General features: G+C 43.6%; 1 protein-coding gene across 1 annotated transcript in view; it reads right to left on the bottom strand.

Moving 5' to 3' along the window:
* CD101 (CD101 molecule) overlaps positions 1–22,658 on the bottom strand; it is a 44,123-nt gene extending 21,465 nt beyond the window's left edge. The window contains exons 1-6 of the mRNA XM_056858194.1: positions 22,591–22,658; positions 17,468–17,845; positions 15,906–16,316; positions 11,943–12,332; positions 6,860–7,240; positions 5,222–5,635 (exon numbers count right to left, since the gene is read on the bottom strand). Coding sequence (XP_056714172.1) covers positions 5,222–5,635; positions 6,860–7,240; positions 11,943–12,332; positions 15,906–16,316; positions 17,468–17,845; positions 22,591–22,636 — 2,020 coding nt within the window. The 5' untranslated portion in view covers positions 22,637–22,658. The remainder of the gene's footprint in view (positions 1–5,221; positions 5,636–6,859; positions 7,241–11,942; positions 12,333–15,905; positions 16,317–17,467; positions 17,846–22,590) is intronic.
* Positions 22,659–23,615: the final 957 nt, after the last annotated feature.

Raw genomic sequence — 23,615 nt, 5'->3', positions numbered from 1 at the left:
CCGCCAGCATTTAGGATGTCACAACTGGGATTTGAGCCAACAGTTTTGTTGGATCACAGTCCGTGACATCTGAAGGCAGTCTCTGCAAGGGCCTGCCTATTTCTCTTTCCTCACATATCCTCCTCTTCACCATAATGCTTGCTCCCAATTCCACTTTGGTTTAATTTCATCATTTCTCCTGAATTCTAACTCAAAGGCTTAGAATACATCATTGTTGAGTGAAAAGTAGTCAAGAAATAGGTAGTCCATGATTCTGACCATTTCTAGTAAAATGGAAACGAGAAACGTCTGGTTTGCGTGTGTGTTTTTACAGTCTTGGCATATCAATGTTGAGCAACAAATACATTCTAGGGTGTTTTTTTTTTTGTAGCCAGAGTTACAGGTGGTTGTGGAAAGGACTGAGGGTGTGGTTGCTGCACAATTCAGCCTGAATTGCACAGCAGGTGCTTCCTTCCATTATCAACAGGTGCGCTGCAACCAGCCGGCTTGTTAGTGGCTTCCTAGAGGCCCCTGGTTGGCCACTGTGTGAACAGACTGCTGGACTTGATGGGCCTGGGTCTGATCCAGCAGGCCCTTTCTAATGTTCTGAAGCACACCGAGGGAACATAGGTCTTTTATGCATTACTGATTCCCTCACCCGTCACCCTTCCGACAACATCAAGTCTTTGTTTTGATTATAAATGCTGTTTTCGATCGTCGGAGGTCACCTCAGTCTCCCCCTGAGTTTTCCTGTGTTTTGCCCGCCTTTTCAAATTTGAGATAAAACAGAAGAAGAAGAAGAAGAAGAAGAAGAAGAAGAAGAAGAAGAAGAAGAAGAAGAAGAAGATGAAGAAGAAGAGGAGGAGGAGGAGGAGGAGGAGGAGTTGGTTTTGATATGCCGACTTTCTCTACCACTTAAGGCAGAATCAAACCGGCTTACAATCACCTTCCCCTCTCCTCCCCACAACAGACACCCTGTGAGGTAGGTGAGGCTGAGAGAGCTCTTAATAGAACTGTAACTTGCCCGAGGTCACCCAACTGGCTTTGTGTGTAGGCATGGGGAAACAAATCCAGTTCCCCAGATTAGCCTCCACCGCTCATGTGGAGGAGTGGGAATCAAACCCAGTTCTCCAGATCAGACTCCACTGCTCCAAACCACTGCTCTTAACCACTACACCACGCTGGCTCTCTGAAAACAGGTATCTGAAAACGCAGGCAAAACGTGGAGAAATGCAGGAAGAGAGCGAGGCAACCTCTGATGGTTGGAAACGGCATGCATAATTAAAACAAAGACTCAAAGCTGTTGGAGGGGTGACGGTGAGGGAAACAGCCATGCATAAAAGACCATAGAGAAAAGGTTGCAGTGGTGTCCACTTGGGAAACTTTATTCTCCTTAGACCCCAGAGCAGCGCACAGGTTGGTTGGTTTGTTTTTCATCAGAAGATGTCTATTACAGAAGCCGCCGCAGCCTTCCCAAAGCCCGTCTCTCTCAAGGAACCAAAGCTGTTGCTTTTAAGTTTTCTGTCACCCATGGTAGCCTTGCTAAGGAGAGATGGCACAAAAGGAGAAAACAGAACCCACTTCAATTTAATTAACTGAGCCCAATCTCCAAGCTTCCTCTTTCCCTTTGAACCCTGACTGCTGACGGTGCAGTCGCTTCTCTCTGCGGCAGCATTTGAAGCAGGCAAAAGAATCCAGCCGCTGCAAATGGTATGCACAGACAGACAGCGTCGGCCTTTGCAAAAACCGCCGTCTACCAATGATGGGCCACAAAACCTCTCGATATGAATCATTTCAGAAATGCCCAGGGCCCTTCCTCCTCTCCACAACACTTGTCAGAGGAAGTATTGTTGGGTCAGCTTCCTCTACAGTGTTAGGTTATCACCTGTTTTGCAAGCAGAATGTAAGGCTTTGGGGGAGGGTTGGGGGTGAGAATAGACTTTTTAGCATATTTATCATTTGCTGTAAATTTCTGACACACATCTTACATTTTAAAAAGGCCCCAGCTTGCTTTTGTTTATATTGGCATTATGATCTTTCAAAATTTAAAATGCTACACAGCTTCCCTCACGCACAAACACTGTTTAGCCATGGAAAGGGGTGGGGGAGAGACAGGCAAGAGAGGGTGCCTGCCTTTTACCCCTTCCACAGTAAGCAGTAGCTGGGGGGGGGGGTAATATAGCAAAAGGATAAGCTCCGATAAAAGCCTTCCAGTAACTACCTTGGCTAGGGTTGCCAACCTCCAGGTGGTGGCTGGAGATCTGCTATTACAACTGACCTCCAGCCGATAGAGATCAGTTCCGCTGGAGAAAACGGCCGCTTTGGCAATTGGACTCTATGGCATTGAAGTCCCTCCCCTCTCCAAACCCCACTCTCCTCAGGCTCCGCCCCCAAAATCTCCAAGCATTTCCCAACCCAGAGCTGGCACCCTAACCATGACAACCCAGTCCCATACTGGGATTTGTCAGCCAGTAGAGACTCCAAAATTCCTTTATCTTCCATGCAGAATGCTGGGAGGGAGGGGGGGCATTGGGATGTCACATGCCCTGCCTGCTGCTGAAACTGTTGTTTTACCCAACAGAAATTTTAATGTCAAGGTTTCCCCCCAATTTTCTAATGCAGTGTTGTATACTCAGTTTCTATCCCATTTTTCTCAGATGCGTTACTTCTATCTATTTATCACTTCACATCCTTCAGAAAGAGATATAATATCACAATCCTCAGCCAAGGAATCTCACAAAGCAATCTTTCTGTGTTTTTTAAAAACAGAAACATGGTTTACAGCCATGTACATCTTACAGCTGGCCTAGGGAACCTACACTGGATGACAGAGTGAGGTATAAATACAGTATGAGGTATAAATACGTTTAAAATAAATAATTCCACACTGCCTGAGCTTCCCCCCCCCTTATGTTCCATCACAATTTCTAAGATAAACACCTTCATGCATGTACAAAACTCTTCTCAATGGAGTTGCGTTTGCATTTCCATTTTCTAGACTTGAGCACTAGATTTCTGGGGGCTGTATGTTTTGGCACCTCTGCGTTTTTACGTCAGTCACATGGCACAATGGGTTTTGCCATTGCATAAACATTCATGAGGCCACCGTTGGTTTCATTGTTATGTGTGTGCGTTTCACTCTAAAGAATGCAAGGGATTTAGCACAGAAGGGAATGTCACACGTACACAGATTGTTTAGCACCAAACGGAAATATTTCCAGAACACCCATGGCACGAGAAAGATAGAGATGTCAAAGAAAGCAGATACTGTGAGAATATGTTATCTTTATTCATGTAAATTGCTCTTCAAAAGCATGACAGATTTGAGAGCAGCCACCAGAATTTTAAATAAGGTTCTGGAAGTGATGGAACAGGAATTATTTGTCTTGCATTGCGCTTTTCCTCAAACTGTGAGTAATCTAGTCTTGACTATGTCTCAGCCTGAGATCCTGGAGAGCTGCTGCCAGTCTGAGTAGACAATACTGACGTTGATGGACCAAGGGTCTGATTCAGTAGAAGGCAGCTTCATGTGTGTTCATGTGGTTCACACATATAACATGAAACTGTGGTCTGTTTCAGCTATGGTAGGTATGGTAGGTACAACCACACCTGAGCTTGCAGATTCTAGACTGAAATCCTGGTTTGCCTCAACAAATGCTAGTTTCATCATCTTTGCTATTTCTATCATTTCACCTTGGCTGGTATCCTGGTCTGCACTGAACATGAAAGGAACCAGGAACAAACCAAGCATTGATTCATACATCACACAGAGCCATTGTTAAGACTAACTGTGGTTAATAAACCAGTTTAAACCGTGCTTTCAGATCTTTGATGTAGGGGCCTAACGCACCAACAATTTACAGCATATTATCATCGTGCTTGGTGTGTGTGCTTTGGATGCGTATTCTTCATTTCTGATCGCACCGTGCCTGTTAAGACTGCTCCCAAAATGGTTTATCGTCATATTGCACCTCCAAAGTAATAGTCCGAAAAGTTGAGAGGAGGAGCGTGGGGGACCACTGCGTCATGTCTACGTCGCTGATGCTTCCCCACCTCTTTTTTTTTCACGCTGATGCTTCCCCTTTTTTTTCACGCATGCACATTATCATTGATCCAAAGGAGCGCTACCAAGTAAGCCTTCTCTGAAGTGAAACTTATAAAAATAGCTCTGGTTCTATGCTTTTCCTAACCACTGTTTCCCCTCCAAATCCATCCCTTGTACGGTGTTGAAAAAGCCTCTGGTGTCTCATTTCTTCTGAGGTAAAATAAGTAAAGGGGACTAAGAAGGAGAAAATCAAAACTCCAAATAAACATTCTGGCAAACAAGCAAAGCTCTCTCCCCCTCAGTACCCACACAGAGGGATTGTGCTATATGCATGTTCTGACCTTCAAAGTCGTCTCGCTCTCTTGCGTGGGGAGAGCAAGGCGACCTCTGAAGGTCAGAAAATACATGCATAATCAAAACAAAGCCCCAAAGTAGTCGGGAGGGGAGAGTGACCATGAGGGAAACAGCCACACATAAAAGGCCGTAGTTAGTTTAATGAAACCACAGTTTTGTATGATGGCTGCACCAAGCCTGTATCATTTGTTCACCTGGTTTGAACATCCAGACAACGCACAGAAAATCATGTTCGATGCCTGCCCTATAGTTGTGGAATGCTCTTTGCCTGGAGAGTCAGACTGTTTTGAGACCTTCGTGTTTGGGTTAGGGTTTAGTGCTTAACGTGAAACCAGTGGGATTTGATGTTTGTGCCATCATGTGTTTGCTCATTGAACATGTATTTTTTGGGGGGGGGGCATGAATTTGATTTATTTAGATTGTACAACCTGTTTCCATGGCATAAATCTATGATCTCGTATTTCACCGCAACTCTGAAGAACAAATTAAATAGAGACACTGTGACTAACCCAAAGACTCACAGTAAACTTCTTGAACAAACAGGGGTTTGGACATGAATCTTTCATATCCCAGCCCGTCGTTCCATCTAGTACAATTTGGGATTAGGCTGGTTTAAATGTAAATGAATGAAATCATTTTGAACACAACCTTTAGAATACTGGTCCGATTCTGGAGATGCTAGAGAAAGCTTACCTGTTAATTTGGGGCCCCACAGCCCTCCTATCAGTGACCTCAAATAAATTCAGCCAGGGATGCAAGAGCGAGGGAGGATTCTCAGAAGCCAGAGGCTTATCCTTTAGCAAAAGAAAGAGTCAACCAAGTTACTGGCTGCCACACACCTACCTGGTTGGGTGACTTTTATTTCAACAGGATTAGAGGATACCACCGCAGCCGCTGCTATACCCGAATCTCTGGCTTGCTGAGAGTTTCTCCAGACTTCTACTTCACACTTATATATCCCTGCCTCTTGCCATGTAGCGCTGTGGATTAGAAGTTGGGATAAAGAGGGGGATTTGGTAATCTTGGTTTTCTTCTGGAAGTGCAGAAGGGCTGATCCCCATTCAACGGTGCCTCCTGCAGAGATTTTCACCACTTGCTGATAGCCCGTCTGGGCTGAGCTAGGATGGAATTGCCAAATGACGGATATTGGTACTCTGTTGGTGCTGCGGTTAACTGACAGCCGACAGTGCAGTTCGAAATCTTCATGCAGCTTGACATTTGCAACTCTGCTGATCAGTACGGCTTTCAAATTCATCCCTGTTATCGAGGAGAAAAGTCATTTGTACTGCTAATGCCAGATAGTCCTTATCAGTAGCTCTCGAAAACTGCCACCAACCTTATTTTCACATGGATTTTTCTTTCTTTCTTTTCAACATGGACCCTAGGCTAACTGCATTTTGCCATAGTTTGTCATCATCGCAGTTTGCATTTATTTATTTTATTTTCCCCACTCTTCCTCCAAGTACTGAACAAAGTTCTCTCTTTTCCCATCTTACTTCTTAAGAACTGGTTAGGCTAAAAATAAGTGCCTGGCCCAAGATCACCAAGTGAGCCTCATGACTAAGTGGGGATTTGAACCTGGATCATTCTGGCCCTAGACCTCTAAACTGTTAAATCACACTGGCTCTCATTCTTAATTTCAGGTATACTGAGTTTCCCACCATAGACTACTACTTACCTAGGAAGCTATCCCTAGCTAGCTACTACTTATCTAGTAACAAAGCTACTACTGGGGTAGGGGAGGAGGTAACAAGATCATAGTAATCACTGGATCACTTTCATTTCCTTGATCTCTGCTTTTCCTGAGCAGGATTGTTTCTGGGTCACAATCAGAACAGCACTGCCTCAGATTAACCACAAAAAACCTCAGGTTAGCTGGAGCAGCACATTCAAGACAATAATAATTACATACAGGGAAGGTTTATAGCCCTTACTGGGATGGCCCAGGCTATTCTGATCTTGTCAGATCTTGGGAGCTAAGCAAGGTCAGCCCAGGTTAGCACTTGGATGGGAGAGCACCAAGGAAGTCCAGGGTCACTATGCAGAGGCAGGCAATGGCAAACCACCTCTTGCCTTGAAAAACCCAACAATGTTGCCATAAATTGGCTGCAATTTGATGACCAAGGTTTATTATAACCCTCTGGAACACACTGGGTGCTTTCACACATGCTGAATAATGCACTTTCAATCCACTTTCAATGCACTTTAATGATGGTTTGCAAGTGGATTTTGCCATTTCACGCAATAAAACCCAGCTACAAACTGCATTGAAAGTGGATTAAAAGTGCACTATTCAACATGTGTGAAAGCACCCTTCATCTGTGTTGTGACTGGTATTGGGTGGTTCACAATAGTTGAGCATGGGACAGACAAAAACAGAGCAGCTTCATTTTGAGACAAGAACGAAAGAATAAAAGCATTCAGCCATGACGTGTCCTAGCCAGGAGAATCTGAAAGAGAAAAAGGGAAGAATTAACTTACCCAGTGATTCAACAGTGGCTGAGATTTCCTGAGTGTGTTGCCAGCTTCTGCTTTTGAACCACTCTGTCACTTCACAACGATAAAGCCCTGAATCTTCTGTAGCTGAAGTGTTGTAGATGGTCAAGGTAAAGGTAGAAGAGTTTACCTTTTCTAATCTGAGGTCACCATGAGTGCTGCGCTCCAAGTAAGAAGTTCCTATCCTTAACATGCCATCTCGATCCATGTTAGCTATGAGCATTGGAGGGCTTTTGTTCTTTGAGATATACCACCATTTCACAGACAGAGAATTTTCAGCCACACCTGCGTTACAGTGGAAGGTCAAAGCTTCTCCTTCCATTATTCGTTCTTCATTGACCCACAGAATCAATTTCAACTGGCTTCCTATGAACAGTAGATGCCGGGTTAAGCAGATAAGTAAATCTGAATTAAAGGGAAATAAGACCTAGAACTGGCTTGCAATCTAGCACAATCTATTACCTAAGAGGTCCTATCTTTTTTCACTGGCATTCCTAGGGTTGAGTGGGAAGCCTTTACTGGGCAACGTGTTCTTACATTATTTTTCTTTGGTAGAGTTCATCTGTACATTGGGGGTGGGGTGAGAGCAACATCCTCTGTTAAAATATGCCCTCACTAAGGTAACCACTATGTAGGACTGCCTATGGCCATGCTACCCCAAACATGCCCATAGAGTTGTGCATATTGATAAACCCGAACAGAAAATAAACCCAAAATTAGCCATCTTGGTAATTTTTGGATTTTGGGTTTATCAGATACCAAAACCAGGGAATAAACCTGAAGCCGGATAACCGATAGCCGAATCAGCCAGGTAGGTATTTTTTGGCTTTCCCCAGGCTTTTGGAGGTAGAGTTCCCAAATTTTCAGGGTAGCTTCATGGGACGCTCCTTGCACAAGTCCCAAAGTTTGGTGAAAATTGGGCCTGGACCCCATAAAATCGACCCCCCTCTCCCAAACTTTACCAAACTTTGGGGTTCATGCAGCGGGGGCATTTTTTGAGGTAGGGTCACCAAATTTTCAGGGTAGCTTCAAGGGACTCTCCTTGCATGAACCCAAAGTTTGTTGAAGATTGGGTCAGGGGTCCCTGGAAGCCACCCTGGAAATTTGGTGACTCTACCTCGAAAAATGCTCCCGCCGGGAGAATTTTAGAAGTACTACACCCTTTTCACAGTCTGTAATGACGGCATCCATACCCAAGAGTTGTGGGGAAACTCATTTTCCCATGAAGCTTGCAATACAATTGCAATTACAAGCGTTCATAGGAAAATGTGTTTTCCCTAGACCCTTGGGTATGGATGCTACCATTGCACACTGTGAAAAGTGAACAGTACTGTTATAATTATCCTGGGGGCATTTTTCAAGACAGAGTCACCAAATTTGTAGAGTAGCTTCAAGGGATCCTCCTTGCATAAACCCCTAAGTTTGGTAAAGTTTGGGTTGGGGATCCAATTTTATGGGGTCCGGAAAGGGTCACCCCCCTCCTCCAAAGAGAAACATTGTGAAGTTTGCAATGTTTCTCTATGGAGGAGGGGGCGATCACTTCTGGACCCCATAATATCAGGGCCACTGACCCAAACTTCACCAAACTTTAGGGTTCATGCAAGGAGAGTCCCTTCAAGCTACCCTGAAAATTTGGGAACTCTACCTCCAAAAACGCCCCCACAGGAGCTTCAAAAAGAATTTTCCATAGACTATAATGGACCCGAGGAGCCTTGTGGCGCAGAGTGTTAAGCTGCAGTACTGCAGTCAAAAGTTCTATTCACGACCTGAGTTCGATCCCGAAGGAAGTCAGTTTCAGGTAGCCGGCTCAAGGTTGACTCAGCCTTCCATCCTTCCAAGGTTGGTGAAATGAGTACCCAGCTTGCTGGGGGTAAAGGGAAGATGACTGGGGAAGGCACTGGCAAATCACCCCGCAAACGAAGTCTGCCTTGGAAACATCAGGATGTGACGTCACCCGGTGAATGACCCGGTGCTTGCACAGGGGACCTTTACCTATATAATGGACCCGATTTTTTTCGGGAAACCCAAAAATAAGTCAAATGCTGATATTTACTGGTATGGGTATTCGGCTTATTCTGGGTTTACTGAAAAAAACCAGGCCCAATAAACACAAGCCCAAAATTTACCGAAATTTTTTTTTGCACAACCCTACATGCCCAGTCTTATCTGATCTTGGATGCTATGTAGGAAAAAAACATTAGGTGTGTAGTGGACCATAATAGTAATGGCCCTTCTTTCACACAGTCACCTTTGGCTTCATAATATTTTGTTAATGCTAATATAACTAAACTGTTTAGATAAAGAATATGGTTTCCTACAGTCTGCACATCTCTTTAGGGCACTGATATGGGGGTTCAAAGACATTTGAAATACTGGTCTTAACCCCATTTTCGGAAGGATGTCTCAAACAGAGAACCATAAAGGGGTGGGTCCTAACAATGGATTCCAAATTTTTTGAGTGCTGATGCAACTTTATCACCACTTATCTACTTCCTTCGATCTTGTGACACATATGTCCTGATGCTTGGGTATACCTTTGTACTAAGAAGGAAAGAGAAGCTACTTTCACATTACCTTCAAACCCAGGTATAGCCACATCTGCAGGTTATTATTTATTTACTTCAATCAATCAATCAATCGCACAAGACAAGGCGCAACATCATTATGCATCGTGTGGGAAAATGGAATCACGGTAGTATTGGCTGCAAAGGATTAAAGAATACTCTAGAAGCCCATTATTGTAAGGGATTTATCAGAGGAAATTATGGAGATGAATAAAAGTATTAATGAATAAACTGTATTATAAGGTAAAACAGCCAGAGATAAGAAAGCCATAAAAGCAAGATTAGACATGCCTTGGTACCCTTATTAATGCGGCAAAACGGAATTCTTATTGGTAATACTAAACATTTTTAAAACCCATCTTTTCTGCTGTAAGGTCTGAAGAAGTGGAACTGCCCAGACCAGAATCATTAGCAAACTATTCTGTAGTAGTGGTTAGAGTGTCAGACCAGAATTTGGGAGTCTAAGGTTCGAATCCCACTCTGCCAGGGATCAGTCATACACATTCAACCTAACCTACCTCGCAGCGTTGTGGTGAGGGTAAAATGGAGCAGAGGAGAATGATGTAAGCTGCTTTGGGTCTCTATTGAATGAAGGAAATAAGCCCTTGTGGTACTGGGGAAATTGAAATGGCTGGACATGCCTTCTTCTATTATGATCTCAGATATATATTTATTACATCTATCCTCCAAAAAATCCCAAGAAGATCAGAGGGATGATATACCTCCTTTCTTCTTGCAGACCCTCTGGAACCTCAAATAGAGTTGCCAGATTCTGAGCAGCTACCAGAGTCTACCGAGGTACAGTGTTGATTTAGTAACACATACTTTTATTCTTTAAAATATCTTTTAATGGAAGGTTGTATATATAATCTTATAAACACTCTGCTAATATATGTTTTATTCTGCTGGTCTGTGACCATAATAAATTATTGATCGATAGATTGAAGTAAATGAATAATAACCTGCAGATGTGGATGTACCTGGATTTGAAGTTAATAGGAAAGTAGCTACTTTTTACTTCTAATGAAATGTTCAGTTACTCAACTACAGGCATTCCTACGTTGTTGCCTCATGCAAATTTCTGACAGCAGGTTGCTAGAATCTGTTTTTCTTTTAAAAACCCATCCTTTGCAGAGGAAGGCAGACATACAAAAAAATAGGACAGAAAATTAGGGTAACAAAGAATTTTATAGGTCTTCAAAGGGGAAAGTATGTTAATAATTGAAACACTGGAATCCTTAAGATGCAACAGAGATGACCAAAACAACATATATTAATCTGATGATTATGCACATTTGATTCTATGTATCTAAGAGGTGGCTTGTGGTGATATCATCACATCATACTGTTCCTTTCCCATAATCAACCTGTTTGATCAAACCTGATTATGCCCATTTGAAAATATGAGAAATGCTCCAAACCTAAACAAAATTATTCCCAACATCTCTGAATGGGTGGAAGCCTTCCATTCTGATGGTTATTTGGGTACTGCACAGTTGGGTTTCATTTTCCCAAGCAGCAGGACACACTGAGCAATAGACAATATGATTATGACAAGGATATTGAGAACAGGTTCATGCTGATTGGCATTAGTGTGCTCGATATTTATGCCAGTCATCTTAATGCTTTGGGAAGGCTTTATGATACAGTAAAAGCATGTCCTGTTTGCCTGAGCTAGTCTGTTATCTGGGTATCTGTACGTGCTAAGCAGATGGGGAATGACCTTGCTTAGATATACTGGAAGCAAGGCAGAACAGGCTTAGAGTGTGTGTGGGGGTGGGGAGGTGAGGGATAGAGGCAGAAAGATAAAGGCTTCTCTCTCCCTGAAGCAATAAGGAGGCAGTAGCAGCTACCCAGCATACTTTAAATGTGTCTGACCAATTTATTTCTCACAAAGTTTGGGGAAATAATGGCTGGTTGCAGAACCTGGAGTTCTATGCTGATCCTGCATTGAGCGGGGGGTTGGACTAGATAGCCTGTACTGCCCCTTCCAATTCTATGATTCTATGAGTCAGTGATCACTGCTGAGAAAAGACTTGTTGATATTTGTTAAATACTGTAGTATGCTACCATCCAGCTGCTCTGCTGTTGAGAGCCAGTGTGGTGTAGTGGTTAGGAGTGTTGGACTCTGATTTGGAGAACCGAGTTTGATTCCCCAGTCCTCCACATGAGCGGCAGACTCTAATCTGGTGAACCAGATTGGTTTCCCCACTCCTACACATGAAGCCAGCTGGATGACCTCGGGCAAGTTACAGTTCTCTCCAAGCTCTCTCAGTCTCACCTACCTCACCAGGTGTCTGTTGTGGGGAAGGGAAGGGAAGGGGATTGTAAGCCGGTTTGATTCTCCTCAAAAGGTAGAGAAAATTGGCATATAAAATCCAACTCTTCCTCTTCTTCTTCTCTACCACAGAGTGTGCCCACAACAGTTAACAAGTATCGGTGAACTACCACTTGGACCTTTTCCCATATTACATTTAGAAGGACAGAAATTTGACATTGCTGACCTCTAGGTGACACATCTATGTCGGTGCCAGAAGATGACATTTTTTTCTTTACAGCAAGGGAGCCTATGGAAGACCTCTCCATTTCAGAAACCTCGCACCGGTATGTGCCTTTGTCATTCAGTTCCGCCTGGTTTATCCTGAGGATGTACTTTTCATTGCTCTGCTTCCTCACGAGGAGATTCCCCATGGTGTACCTGTCCCCGTTGTCCTCTGGAAAAGCCAATGCCCCGTGTGGATCAATGCTAGCAGCCACCCTCTCACGATGAAGCCACACCATCTGGAACCATCTGTTTTGGATATTCTGGGCTTGCACAGAGCAATTGATATGCAGGACTTCCCCTTCCAGAACAGAGCTTTTATCAACAGAGATTGTAACAGAAATATTGTTATCTGTGAGAATACAAATGAAGACACACATTTAGCCAGTACTTCATTGGAATAAGAATGAGTATTGAGCACAGGCCTCTAGACAATGTTTGCCATTGCTAGTGAGTGAGTGTGTATGTGTTAGTGGCAGCGTGGGGAAGGGAGAAGTTGCAGTGGGGTAGACGTGCTTGCTTGCAGCCCCAATCAACTGCTGCTTTGGTGCCTTCCCCCACCCCCATTGATCTCCTTCCTGTATCATCACATAGCCAATCAGATTTGGCTGCATGATATCTCCAAACACATCTCTGAAATAAAGATCTGATTTCTGTGATGTTATTACACAAAGAAATCTTGTTGGCTATGAGTTAGTTTCTCTTCCTAGGGAGAAGTCTGATGTGAAAGAGAGAAATTGGGATTGGGCTGTGGCTGAAAGGTAGAGCTTCTGCTTTGCATATGGAAGGTCCCACTTTCAATCCCTGGCAACTCCAGTTAAAAGGATCATGTAATAGGTGATGGGAAGAGTTTCTGGAGAGCTACCACCACACTGATCTTTATAGACCAAGGGTCTGACTCAGTATAAGGCAGCTTCATGTGGTTGTGTACCGTATATGTTCAAGTAATGCTAAAACAACAACTGATATTTACGTTATTTATAGTTCACCTTTCTCACTGAGAGTCAAGGTGGATTACATAATGTAAGTCCGTGTAACCAATAGGATGAGACATCTAACAAACAATGTAATACTACTAGGATCACAGAAATCTGAAAGTATTAAACATGGCATTCTAAATGATGCAAGAAATTGTGTTACCTAAATAGAAATATTCAGTGCATTCAGTGAGAGCAAGATAAAAACATACATCTATAGATAATACATATTAGTGGTATAGGATACAGTCCCATTTCCCTTACTGAAGCATCTCCATGAATCATTCTGTTATAATTCAGCCCTATTTGCTTTATAAAGATGCTCCTCTGAACAGCTCTGCTTTACATATTTATGGAATGACAGAGGTGTGGGAGCCTTCCTGACTTCCTCAGGCAGTCCATTCCACAAAGGGAGGGGGGGACACCACAGAAAATGTGCATGTGCAGGCAGGTGTTTATCTTACCCATTTGCAGGGTGGTGCTGATAGAAGGCCCTGTTCAGATGGGCGAAGTTCCAGCATAGGAGGAGGGGCTCCTGGAGATAGGAGGGTCCAAGGCCATGAAGAGCTTTGTAAGTGATAGACACTACCTGGACTTGAACCAGCCAATGGGGTAACTGCAGAATGGGTGTAGCATTGCTGCCTGAAGGCTAGGTACTAGGGTTGCCAACTCCAGGTACTAGCTGGAGATCTCCTGCTATTACAACTGATCTCCAGCCCCTCCCCAAACCTCGCCCTCCTCAGGCTCTACCCCAAAAGCCTCCCACTGGTAGTGAAGAGGGACCTGGCAATCAGGGCTGGATTAACCATTAAGCAAAATAAGCACGTGTTTAGGGCATCAAAGGAAGGGGGCCCCCACAGAAATTTTCCATTCTGGATTTATACGGTGCAAAACTGCAATAGGTGCAGCTGAACCAGGGCCCAAAGTAGGAGAAAACTTTTCAAATATAAAGTGGAAGTATACAAAAATAAACATTATTTTCCATCTTACTGTAAGTTTTGTTTCATTTTGAAAAATAAAATATCATTTGGTGGTTTATTATTGTTTATATTTTTAATTACATATATGTGGGAGCACCAAAATCTTTTAAGTGCTTAGGGCCTCTAAAGGTCTGCATCTGGCCCTGCTGGCAACCCTGCTAGGTACTAAGAAGGGAAGCCAGAACATGCCAGGAGAGATAAATGGGCATACCTGTGCTGTAAACACTCCCTCCCCTTTCCCATCACTTGTATGCCTCTGAAGTGAGGTGCTTTTCACAGGAAAAGAAATTGATCTCAAAATGTGCCCTCTGGGTAGGTGCATCCATAATCTAGCCATAGTTTCCCAAAGTGGGAGTAACTCAGACCCCAGAAGAGTGATGGAAGGAGAGCAGCTGCTGGCCCTGGCAGCAGTCATAACGAAAACTCAGTGGGATTGTTGGTAAGTGGCTTAGGAGCCTGTTTTGGACTATATTTTTTCAATAGGATTTTCCTCTCTGGTTCAAGTTCAATGCCATGAGTCTTCTAGGAACATACTTTATGTCATGACCTGTTGGTTTTTCTTCTGTGAGTCACCAACGTGACTCTACAATATTTTGGAAGGAACATCAGAACATAAGAAGAGCCCTGATAGATCAGACCAGTGGCCCATCTTGTCCACAGCCCGGTCTCACACAGTGGCCAACCAGTTCTTCTGGTTGGCCAAAGTGTGCCTCTCTGATACCCACGAAATTTCATAGATCTCTGTGTACACTATCCAAATCCGCAGCAGCTAATCAGGGCTACAGCTAATGTAATTGCTTAGTGTGCATAAATTATCCAAGGCACTGAATGCCGGTTCATTAATCATTCACAACCCACATCCCGCACAGGCGTTGACCATTCACAAAGATTTGCTGAATGCATGGGATGAAGAATGTGGAACTTTTGCACCAGGTAGTTCCGATCTAGGAGTGGGCTTAAAAGCTTCTTCTCCTCTTGAGATTGCAGGCGTCAAGCTTGCTAAATGGCGTACTTAATTTAGGCTGCCTCTCCCTCGAGGGAGTTCTGTCTCTCCTTCCTCAGTGTTATTGCATTGCCAATCACTGCAGCAGAGCTCAATAGATAATTTAGCAAACTGGGTCTCATCGAAGAGAAAGAAAATACACCAAGACCATTAATGATAGATGGAAAGAAGCATAAATTCAATCCTCTAGGCGGCTAAAACGAGGTGTTGGAGTGACCTAGAGCCCTGTTCTTACATGCCAGCCATTTTACCGAGGCAGCAATGGATAGGACTTGGCAGAAGGAGAGGGGCACATCACTGTGCCAGATCTAGATTCCAACCCAGACATTGGCACTGCTGTGTTGGTACGTCTCTCCTATCCCCCTGCAATGCACAGCTGTACTACAGAAGGGCCCATACGCTGCTTTGGCAGCAATTGGTTTTGGGGTGGGGGAGTGGTGTCTCCGCCTATCCTCTTGCCTGAAATGCGACCTGCTTTTCATGATCCAGAGAAGCAGCAGAACAAAACAGAGCCAGCAGTCATGGACAGTAATGGAAGGAGGGCCCCTCATGCACTGAGTTTTTGTACACCTACATTTGGCAGAGAAGACAGTTCCTTTCTCCTTGCACATACGGATGGCTTTTCTGCTTTTGTTCTTGCGAATCTGTTACGACAGGGCCCTGAAAACCTCAGAACCTTCGCCTGTTTTAATGCTTTTTCAGAGAATGGGTGATTATGTAGAGGGGAATAACCTAGCAAATGACTCGTTTATTCATGCGGCTAGTTTCTACCACTGCAGCGAAAGCTGAAGAGGTCTTGGACTATAAATTAATTTACTCACGTTTTAAATTGAGTAATCTTGTCAAAACTGTACAAAACATTCCAAGTGAAACAAAAACTCAAGGTGATCGTGGAGAATTAAGTAGCTACTAATGTCTTTTAAAATGACAATATATATATGACTGATGAACCACATGCATCTTACCAAGGCTCCGGACAGTCAGAGAAGTCTTGTTTGTCTGTTTCCGGGTGATATCTTTCCAAGTTCCATCAGGATCTTGAATCCACTCAACCGCTTCACAATACACTTTCCCCTGGTCCGAAGGCAGTACCTTAACAATGGTCAGTTTATACTTTTTGTCCCCAATTTTGTCTAACCTGATGTCTCCTGAAGAAACCCTCTGATTATAGGAAGATCCTGCAATCAGGACAAAATCTCTGGACAGGGAAAGGATCTCCTGGTCTTCTCCATCTCCTTGAACAAGGTACCAGGCAACAGAAATGTGGGTGTGTTGGGCTGTTGCTGTTGACACTTCACAGACGAGTTCTAATGAATCTCCTTCAACTTGGATGAAATCCTGTGGTTTCATGGTAGCAGACAGTGTGTCTGAGATTACTAGAAGTACAAGACAACAGAGGAAACCACAGCTGGAGGAACCATCACCGGTGAGAATGAATCATTCACCTCTTTCACACGAACAAGGAACTTATGCTAGAGGATGCATTATCTAACGATTCAAAAGAATAATTTTATCTGGCCATACTTTCCCCACATATAAAACAATTGGACAAGTACCACCTTATTCAAAGTGAACCATCTATAAGCCTCCATGGTATATTATTTTATACTGGTGTTGGAAAGTGCCATCAAGTTACAACTGACTTATGGCGACCCCGTAGGGTTTTCAAGGCGAGAGGTTCAGAGGTGGTTTGACATTGCCTGCCTCTGCCTGAGCTGAGAGAGTTCTAAGAGAACTGAGACTGGCCCAAGGTCACCCCTTAGGCTGACACACACATACACACAGAGTGAAAGGAAATGGACTGTAGCAGCAACTGTGATTGATTTTGATAGTCTGTAACATTTACTCACATGGAGCAAAATGACAGAGTGCCAGAGCAGGTAAATAAAACATGTCTGCAACCCTGCAGCCAGCTTGAGCCTAAAGGAAAGGTGGGATCTAAACATTTTAATAAATAAATAAAACAATTCTAGAACAGCTTATTCTGCAACAAAATTAACAGACTGGAGATGGCGATCCAGATTGCTTCAAAAGTTTCAGAACGTATTACTATTATTATTATCTATACAGAACCATATGTATGATATTTTACAGAGTCCTGCCCCCAGGAGCTTAGAATATAAATTTGAGAGAAGGGAGACAACAAAGACAGGGGGAAGGGGAAACAAATAGGAGTTTGGTACAAGCTTATGCATATTTAGCCCAGAACTTAGTGATGTGCAGCAGGACAGAATCCCCTTGGATCCTCTCTACATAGATTTCTCCTGTCTTGACATGAGTTGCATTTCCATCTCTGGTGCAGATGACCTATCAAGCTGAACACAACCCAGCAACCGTGCATATTGTTCCACTGGTAGCTCAGTTGACTTCCTGGTTTTTCTGCCTCCCTCAAACTGCAAAAGTGAGCAAGTCTAGCATCCAGAAGTCCATAACTCATGGTTGTAAGAGCTGCATTCAGTTCAGTAGGCCTCAAGTTATGCAGGCCCTATGTCAATGATTTGCATGGGCAACATGTTCTTGAGCTTACCTGTCAGGCTTGTTTGGGCGCTGTAACTCCCGAAGTACAGGACTTCAGTGTTGGGTGTGTAACATTCATACTTGCCAGCATCCTGATCCAGAAGCTTAGTGATGTGCAGGAGGACAGAATCCCCTTGGATCCTCTCTACATAGACTTCTCCTGCCCTGACACGCTGGGCATAGTAAGCATAAGGGAAACTGGAATCTCCAGTGCTGATGAGTTGCATTTCCCTCTCTGGTGCGGATGACGGATACACAGACCACTGGAAAGTCTGCTCAGATGGCCCCCTATAGCCACTGACATTGCACCAGATGGTGACGTGGTAGCCTCTTGCTCGATAAAGAGGGCCCTTCTGAACAGTTACCATCCTCTGCCCAGCACAAAGACCTGCATATAAACCATAAAACAGCAGCATAAAACCATTGTTGCAATATGGTAAGGTTTTTCTTTTTTGGAGCCTTGCTCTAGGGGGAAAAAAATCTTGCAAAGGTTTATGACCTGAACAAAACACAATAATTGTAAAGTATTTAAAATAAACAAATTCCCAGTGAGCCATGAGGCAAACTTCAAAAATGCTTTGAGTTTGCTTTTAAAATCATGTTTAAGGTGTCATATGTAGGGATGGTTGCTCGAATGTATATGGTCCAAATATACACCCGAAAAATACCTTATTGTACTTTTTGGTTATATTCAGAATTGGGATCATATTTGGCAATACCAGTGTCCTAATCCCAAATATTCCTGGGCATGTCCAGGGCTGGCATTTTCAGGCTCTAAAACTCGGGTTGTTTGATTGTTTGTTTGAGGGTATTTTTTTCCAGTGGGCTGTTTTTGTTTTTTGTTTTTATGTAGATTTCCCAAGCAACAGGAGGAGAGGAAAGAGGCAGCTCTCGTAGGCAAGTGGGACCACATGTTAGGGAGAGTTTGCCAGATTGGTTCTGCTGAGATTCTTCGGTTTGACATGGGTTCTGTTGGGCTTGTGCTGGCACATTGGCCCTGGGTTCTACTTGGCTTTTGTCATTGGTTCTGTTGGGCTGGAAATAGTGTCCCTTACCTTACCTTAGTTCATTTGGCTTGGATTCTCTAGTTTGACATTAGATGTGCTTGGTATGCAACAATCACCTGGGATTCTCTGGTTTGATGTTGGCTCTGTTTGCATTGGGAAGGTTTTGGCCAGCGGTTGCTTGTTCTCGTGCATTTAGCTATTTTTTTGCCCATGAGAAAGCATGGAATCTCCCCCCACCTCCCGCCGAAAACAATGCCCTGATCTGGATAGCCCAGGCTAGCCCAATCTCATCAGAAGCAGGGTCAGCTCTGGCCAGTATTTGGATGGGAGACCACCAAGGAAGTCCAGTGTCACTACATAGAGGCAGGCAATGGCAAACCACCTCTGAATGTCTCTTGCCTTGAAAACCCTATGGGATCGCTATAAGTTGGCTGTGACTTGATGGAAAAAACAGGGAGAAAAAATAAACTATGGAGGATGGCTGGGATCATCTTGTTTAGGGACCCAAAGAATTGGACCCCTTAGTCCAATTCACTTTAAACTTGGGGACTCTTTGCTGGACAGGCAGCACCAGCTTCATTGTGATTTTGGCATCATTTGCTCAAAAGACCATCACTCCAGCCCTTCAGAAATATTCCCCATAGGGAATAATGGACCCAAATAATTTTGGAATCCTGAAAAACATCAACCTGAGTCTGAATATTGAACCAGTACTGGGCATGTGAATAATCAGGAAAACCAATAATTATACCCTCCCTGAAATCCAGATCTGAAAAATAATAATTTTTTTTCTGGTGCACAACCCTGTTTACATGCACTTCTCATTGCTTTACATTTCTCTCCTTTCAGACTTGCTGTTTGGTTTCAGAGGGCTTAACGAGACAAGAAAATGGTGATACATTACTAGATCTCACACTGTTTTTAAAATTACAAATAGCACCTGCAGTACCTCTCAGTCTGGATCACTGCTGTACCATCAATCCTTTCCCCATACTACTTTCATAATATCAGCCCCGATTGCTATTTGCTCCAGTATTTCCTCCCTCTCTCACTTTATAAATACACAGCACGTCTGTCTATCTAGATACTTATATTTGTACCTTACCTTTCTTCCTGCTGAGGATCCAAAGCTATTACAACATTATTTGCCTGTCCTCCATTTTATCCTCACAACAACCACCCTGTGACTAGGTTAGGCTGACAGAGAGAGAGAGACATACTGACCCAAGATTACCCACTGACCTGTATAGGTCACTGGAAAGGAATAATATAGATTATAAGGACAGCATAGAAAAAAGGGATTGAAGTCCTTCATTCTGCATCACAGCCCTGAACTGGGGCCCTTCCATAGCTACTAGCAGTTTAAAAACAGCAGGAGATCAGTTCTCATCTAGTTAATTTGTTTAATTCTTCATGGTTCCCTGTTTCAGGTTTTCAAATGTCCCTTCACAATCATGCAAATTAAGATTATAAAGTGAGAAGTCAACATTTTAATGTACTGCTGCTAGTAGAATGACTAATACATTTAGTTATTTTTATTAAATGTAATTCTTTATCTGAAGCAGCTTATTCTAAAACCGTCACTTAAGTCTTTAACCCCTGGAATCATGAAATTTCTGGAGGGCTGTTGAGATGGGAGGAATTAGAGGGACAAAATTCTGAGAAAGGGGATGTGTTATCTTTAGCCAGTCATGGTCTTTGCCTAACCTGACAGGGCTGGTGTGAGGATAAAATCTGTATACTAATAGGCAAGTTGGCCAAATCTGAGGATACTTAAATCTGGTGACTGGAGTTGTGAATGGGCAAGACAGGTCTTTCTACAAACCTGTAAAATGCCCCAGGTTTGCAGAAAAATGTGAAATCTTTAATAATAATAATAATAATAATAATAATAATAATAATAATAATAATAATAATAATAAAAAAACATTGGAAGGTAGTTTTTAAAAAAACAAATATGATGAAAGAAGAGTCTGTGGCTTGAATGGCAACCACAGATTCCAGGCTTGGTTCTGCCAGTAAAAGGCAGGGAGAGAGGGCAGGGTCCTTTCCAGTCCTTTTTTGGCCTTTGACGGATGACTCATTGGGGCCAGGCCTGGCTAGGATTGCCAGAGCCGTTAGTAAATTCCTGGAGATTTTATGGTGGAGTCTGAAGAGAAGAAGTTGGTTTTTTTATATGCCGATTTTCAAACTGGCTTACAATCTCTTTCCAGTCCTCACCCCACAACAGACACCTGGTGAAGTAGGTGAGAGCTGAGAGAACTGTGACTAGCCCAAGGTCACCCAGCTGGCTTCATGTGTAGGAGTGGGAAACCAACCCGGTTCACCAGATTAGAGTCCACTGCTCTTTACCACTACACCACGCAGGGTTTGGGGCAGGGTTTGGGGAGGGGAGAAAGCTGAATATAACGCCATAGATTCCACCCTCCAAAGTATCCATTTTCTCCCTGTGGGGGAAATCTGTGTCATCTGAAGTTCAGTTGTAATTCTGGGAGATATTTCGGTCCCACTTGGAGGTTGGCAAACCTAGTCCTGGCATGACTCAACTAGGCCTGGCTGCTTGCTACTGTTCAGTGTTAGCCACCTTAAAAAAGCCAGTGTGGTGTAGTGGTTAGAACTTCAGAGCAGGGTCTGGGAGACCCAGGTTTGAATCCTCATTTTCCTGTGCAAGCTCACTGGGTGATTTTGGACCAGTCCCATATTTTCAGCTTAACCTCCCTCACAGGGTTATTGTCTAGATAAAAGAAGTGGAGAAGAATAATGTAAGCTGCTTTGGTCCCCACTGAGAAGAAAGGTGGGGTAAAAATGAAGTAAACAAATAATATAGCTGAAGATGGGAGGGAAAAGAAAGGTTGGTTGGTGAATGGCTGAGAAGGCGAGATTGAGGCAGGGGAAGAGAAAAGGATATGGGGATTGCCAGGAGGATGGAAAGAGGAAATAGTGTGGGGAGGCGGATAGAGGGGAAAGTGAGGTGCCCTTGACAAGTCCTTGAGGGTCCCCTACCATGCAAATGGGCCTAGCCCAGTAGCTAGCACCGCCTAACTCGGCCACAGATTTCCTAGGTAGAGGTTGCTGGGGGGGGTGGGGAAGGGAAAGCTGAAGACAGAGGGACCGATAAAGATAGATCGTCTGTTGTGTGGGAAGGAAATAGAGTTGCCAACTCTAGGTTGAGAAATCCATAAAGTTTTGGTGGGTGGAAACCTAAATCAGTGGTTTTTGACTGTTATATTTGAAATGTTGGATTAAGATTTTGAATAGTACGTAGAACTTGCTTGCTTAACAGTATACATTGTTACATACATTGTTGCTGCATATACAAACAGTGTTAAATACATTGTTATTGAACATAAATACTTTATAACTTGCATTTACACATATTTACTGGAAGTATATCAATAAAAAGAGTTGCTTTTTAAAAGTAGGTAAAGTAGTTGAGTCCTGCTTAGTAGGTGACTGGCTGAATGAGATAACATATCCCTTTTCAGGAAGGGGTTGATTCTAAGAGCCTAGTCTCTCGAAAGGCACTGACCCACTTCAACACCATTCTTCTGTCCTTCATGCAATACATGCACTTTTTTTGGTAAAAAAAAAAGAATAAAATCAAAGCCATTTCAGAGAAGGGGAAAAATATGAGGAATCCTCTCTGGAGTCGTTAAGAACAGAGCAGAGGCACAAAAGAATCCATCTGCAAAGACGAGAATGGTCTCATCTTGATATTCAACACAGAAGAAAGCAGCTAATAATAGACTAGAGATACAGTGCAGAAAGGCAGTTCAGGTGGCGCTATGCAAATATCATCCCAAAATTGCCGAAGAAGTACAGTCGATGCAAGAAAATGTGCTCTTCTGGAGCTGAATGAATTACCGCCTCTTCTAAATGATAAGGAGTTCTAGAGAAAAGGCCTAACCAATAGCAGCTAGCCACCAAACCTCCATGGACAGAGGCACTGTACCTCTGAATATCAGATGCTGGGGGCAATCAACCGGGGAAAGCCATAACTTTGCATGCCGTGATTTGCATTGGGTTGGCCACATCTGGTGGCAGAACAATAGTTAGCCCAGGGCCTCATCCAGCACCAGGGCAGGCCTTAGTCTTAGAAGGCTTAAACACATCAAACAGAACTCACCAAGCAGGAGGAGGAGCACAGCTGTCAAACTCTGAATGGGCCCCATTAATCATGGAAACAGACAGTCTCTCGCTGAGCGACACCAACAAGCCTTCCTTAAATAGCCACGAGGAAGTTGTCTGTCGCTTCTTACGGTTTCTCTGTGGCACAGGAAAGAATGGCTATGCAACAATTCTCAGAAACATGCAAAACGTCACTCACCACACACCTTGGAAACTCATTTTGCACCCACTGTGTTATGTTCAGATTTGACCACGAGACGGTTGAACAGCCTGAGGCCCAGCTCTTCCAGCACTGTATTTCCAACAATGGCCAGTGACTCTAGAAGCTTGCACGCTGGGTGTGAAGATGATGCCCTCCCATTACTGTTTGTCCCCTGGTTTAGTTATCAGAGATAGACTTCCTCTGAAAACAGAAGCTCCCTTTAATTTACTATTGCTTATAGGGATGGTATATCCCTGATTGCTTGATGTTCTCAAGAAACTACATGGGAAACAATATCATGGCTAATGGCTTGGATGCTGTGGATACACTCCATGTTCCTCTGGTGGAAGGAGGCCTCCCCACAACACAGAGATCCTGAGAAGAGCATCTTGTACCAAAGGAAGGCTTTGCCCACCAGAGAAAAGCACTTCCACTGGCAGAAAAGACCCATAGGATCTAACCCAATGAGAACTAGTTTAAATAGAATGGATCCTGGTTCCTATTATTAAATGAGCCTTACCTGCCCTGCCCATCAGCATCCAGTGAACTATATAGAAGGCATTGCTGGGGCACCCTCATGGACAAGAAGCACAGGGAGCTGAAGTGTGTGGGGGGAATTTAACAAAATTGCCCCCATCTCCTGCTTTCACTAGCATCTTGCATCACTGGCAGTTCATTCCTGAGCCCTGCAGCGGCCAGGGATGGCGTGGCTGTGGCACCGGTGCAGCGCCTCCAAGGAGGTTTCACAGCCCCTGCAGGGGAAAAGGGGGGCATTTTTAAATAAAAAAATTAAAGGGGGGGGAGCTCCATAGAAAAATGGG

The sequence above is a fragment of the Euleptes europaea genome, chromosome 12 (genome assembly GCF_029931775.1).
Source record: "Euleptes europaea isolate rEulEur1 chromosome 12, rEulEur1.hap1, whole genome shotgun sequence".
Lineage (NCBI taxonomy): Eukaryota > Metazoa > Chordata > Lepidosauria > Squamata > Sphaerodactylidae > Euleptes > Euleptes europaea.
This window is presented reverse-complemented; position numbering and strand designations above follow the sequence as displayed.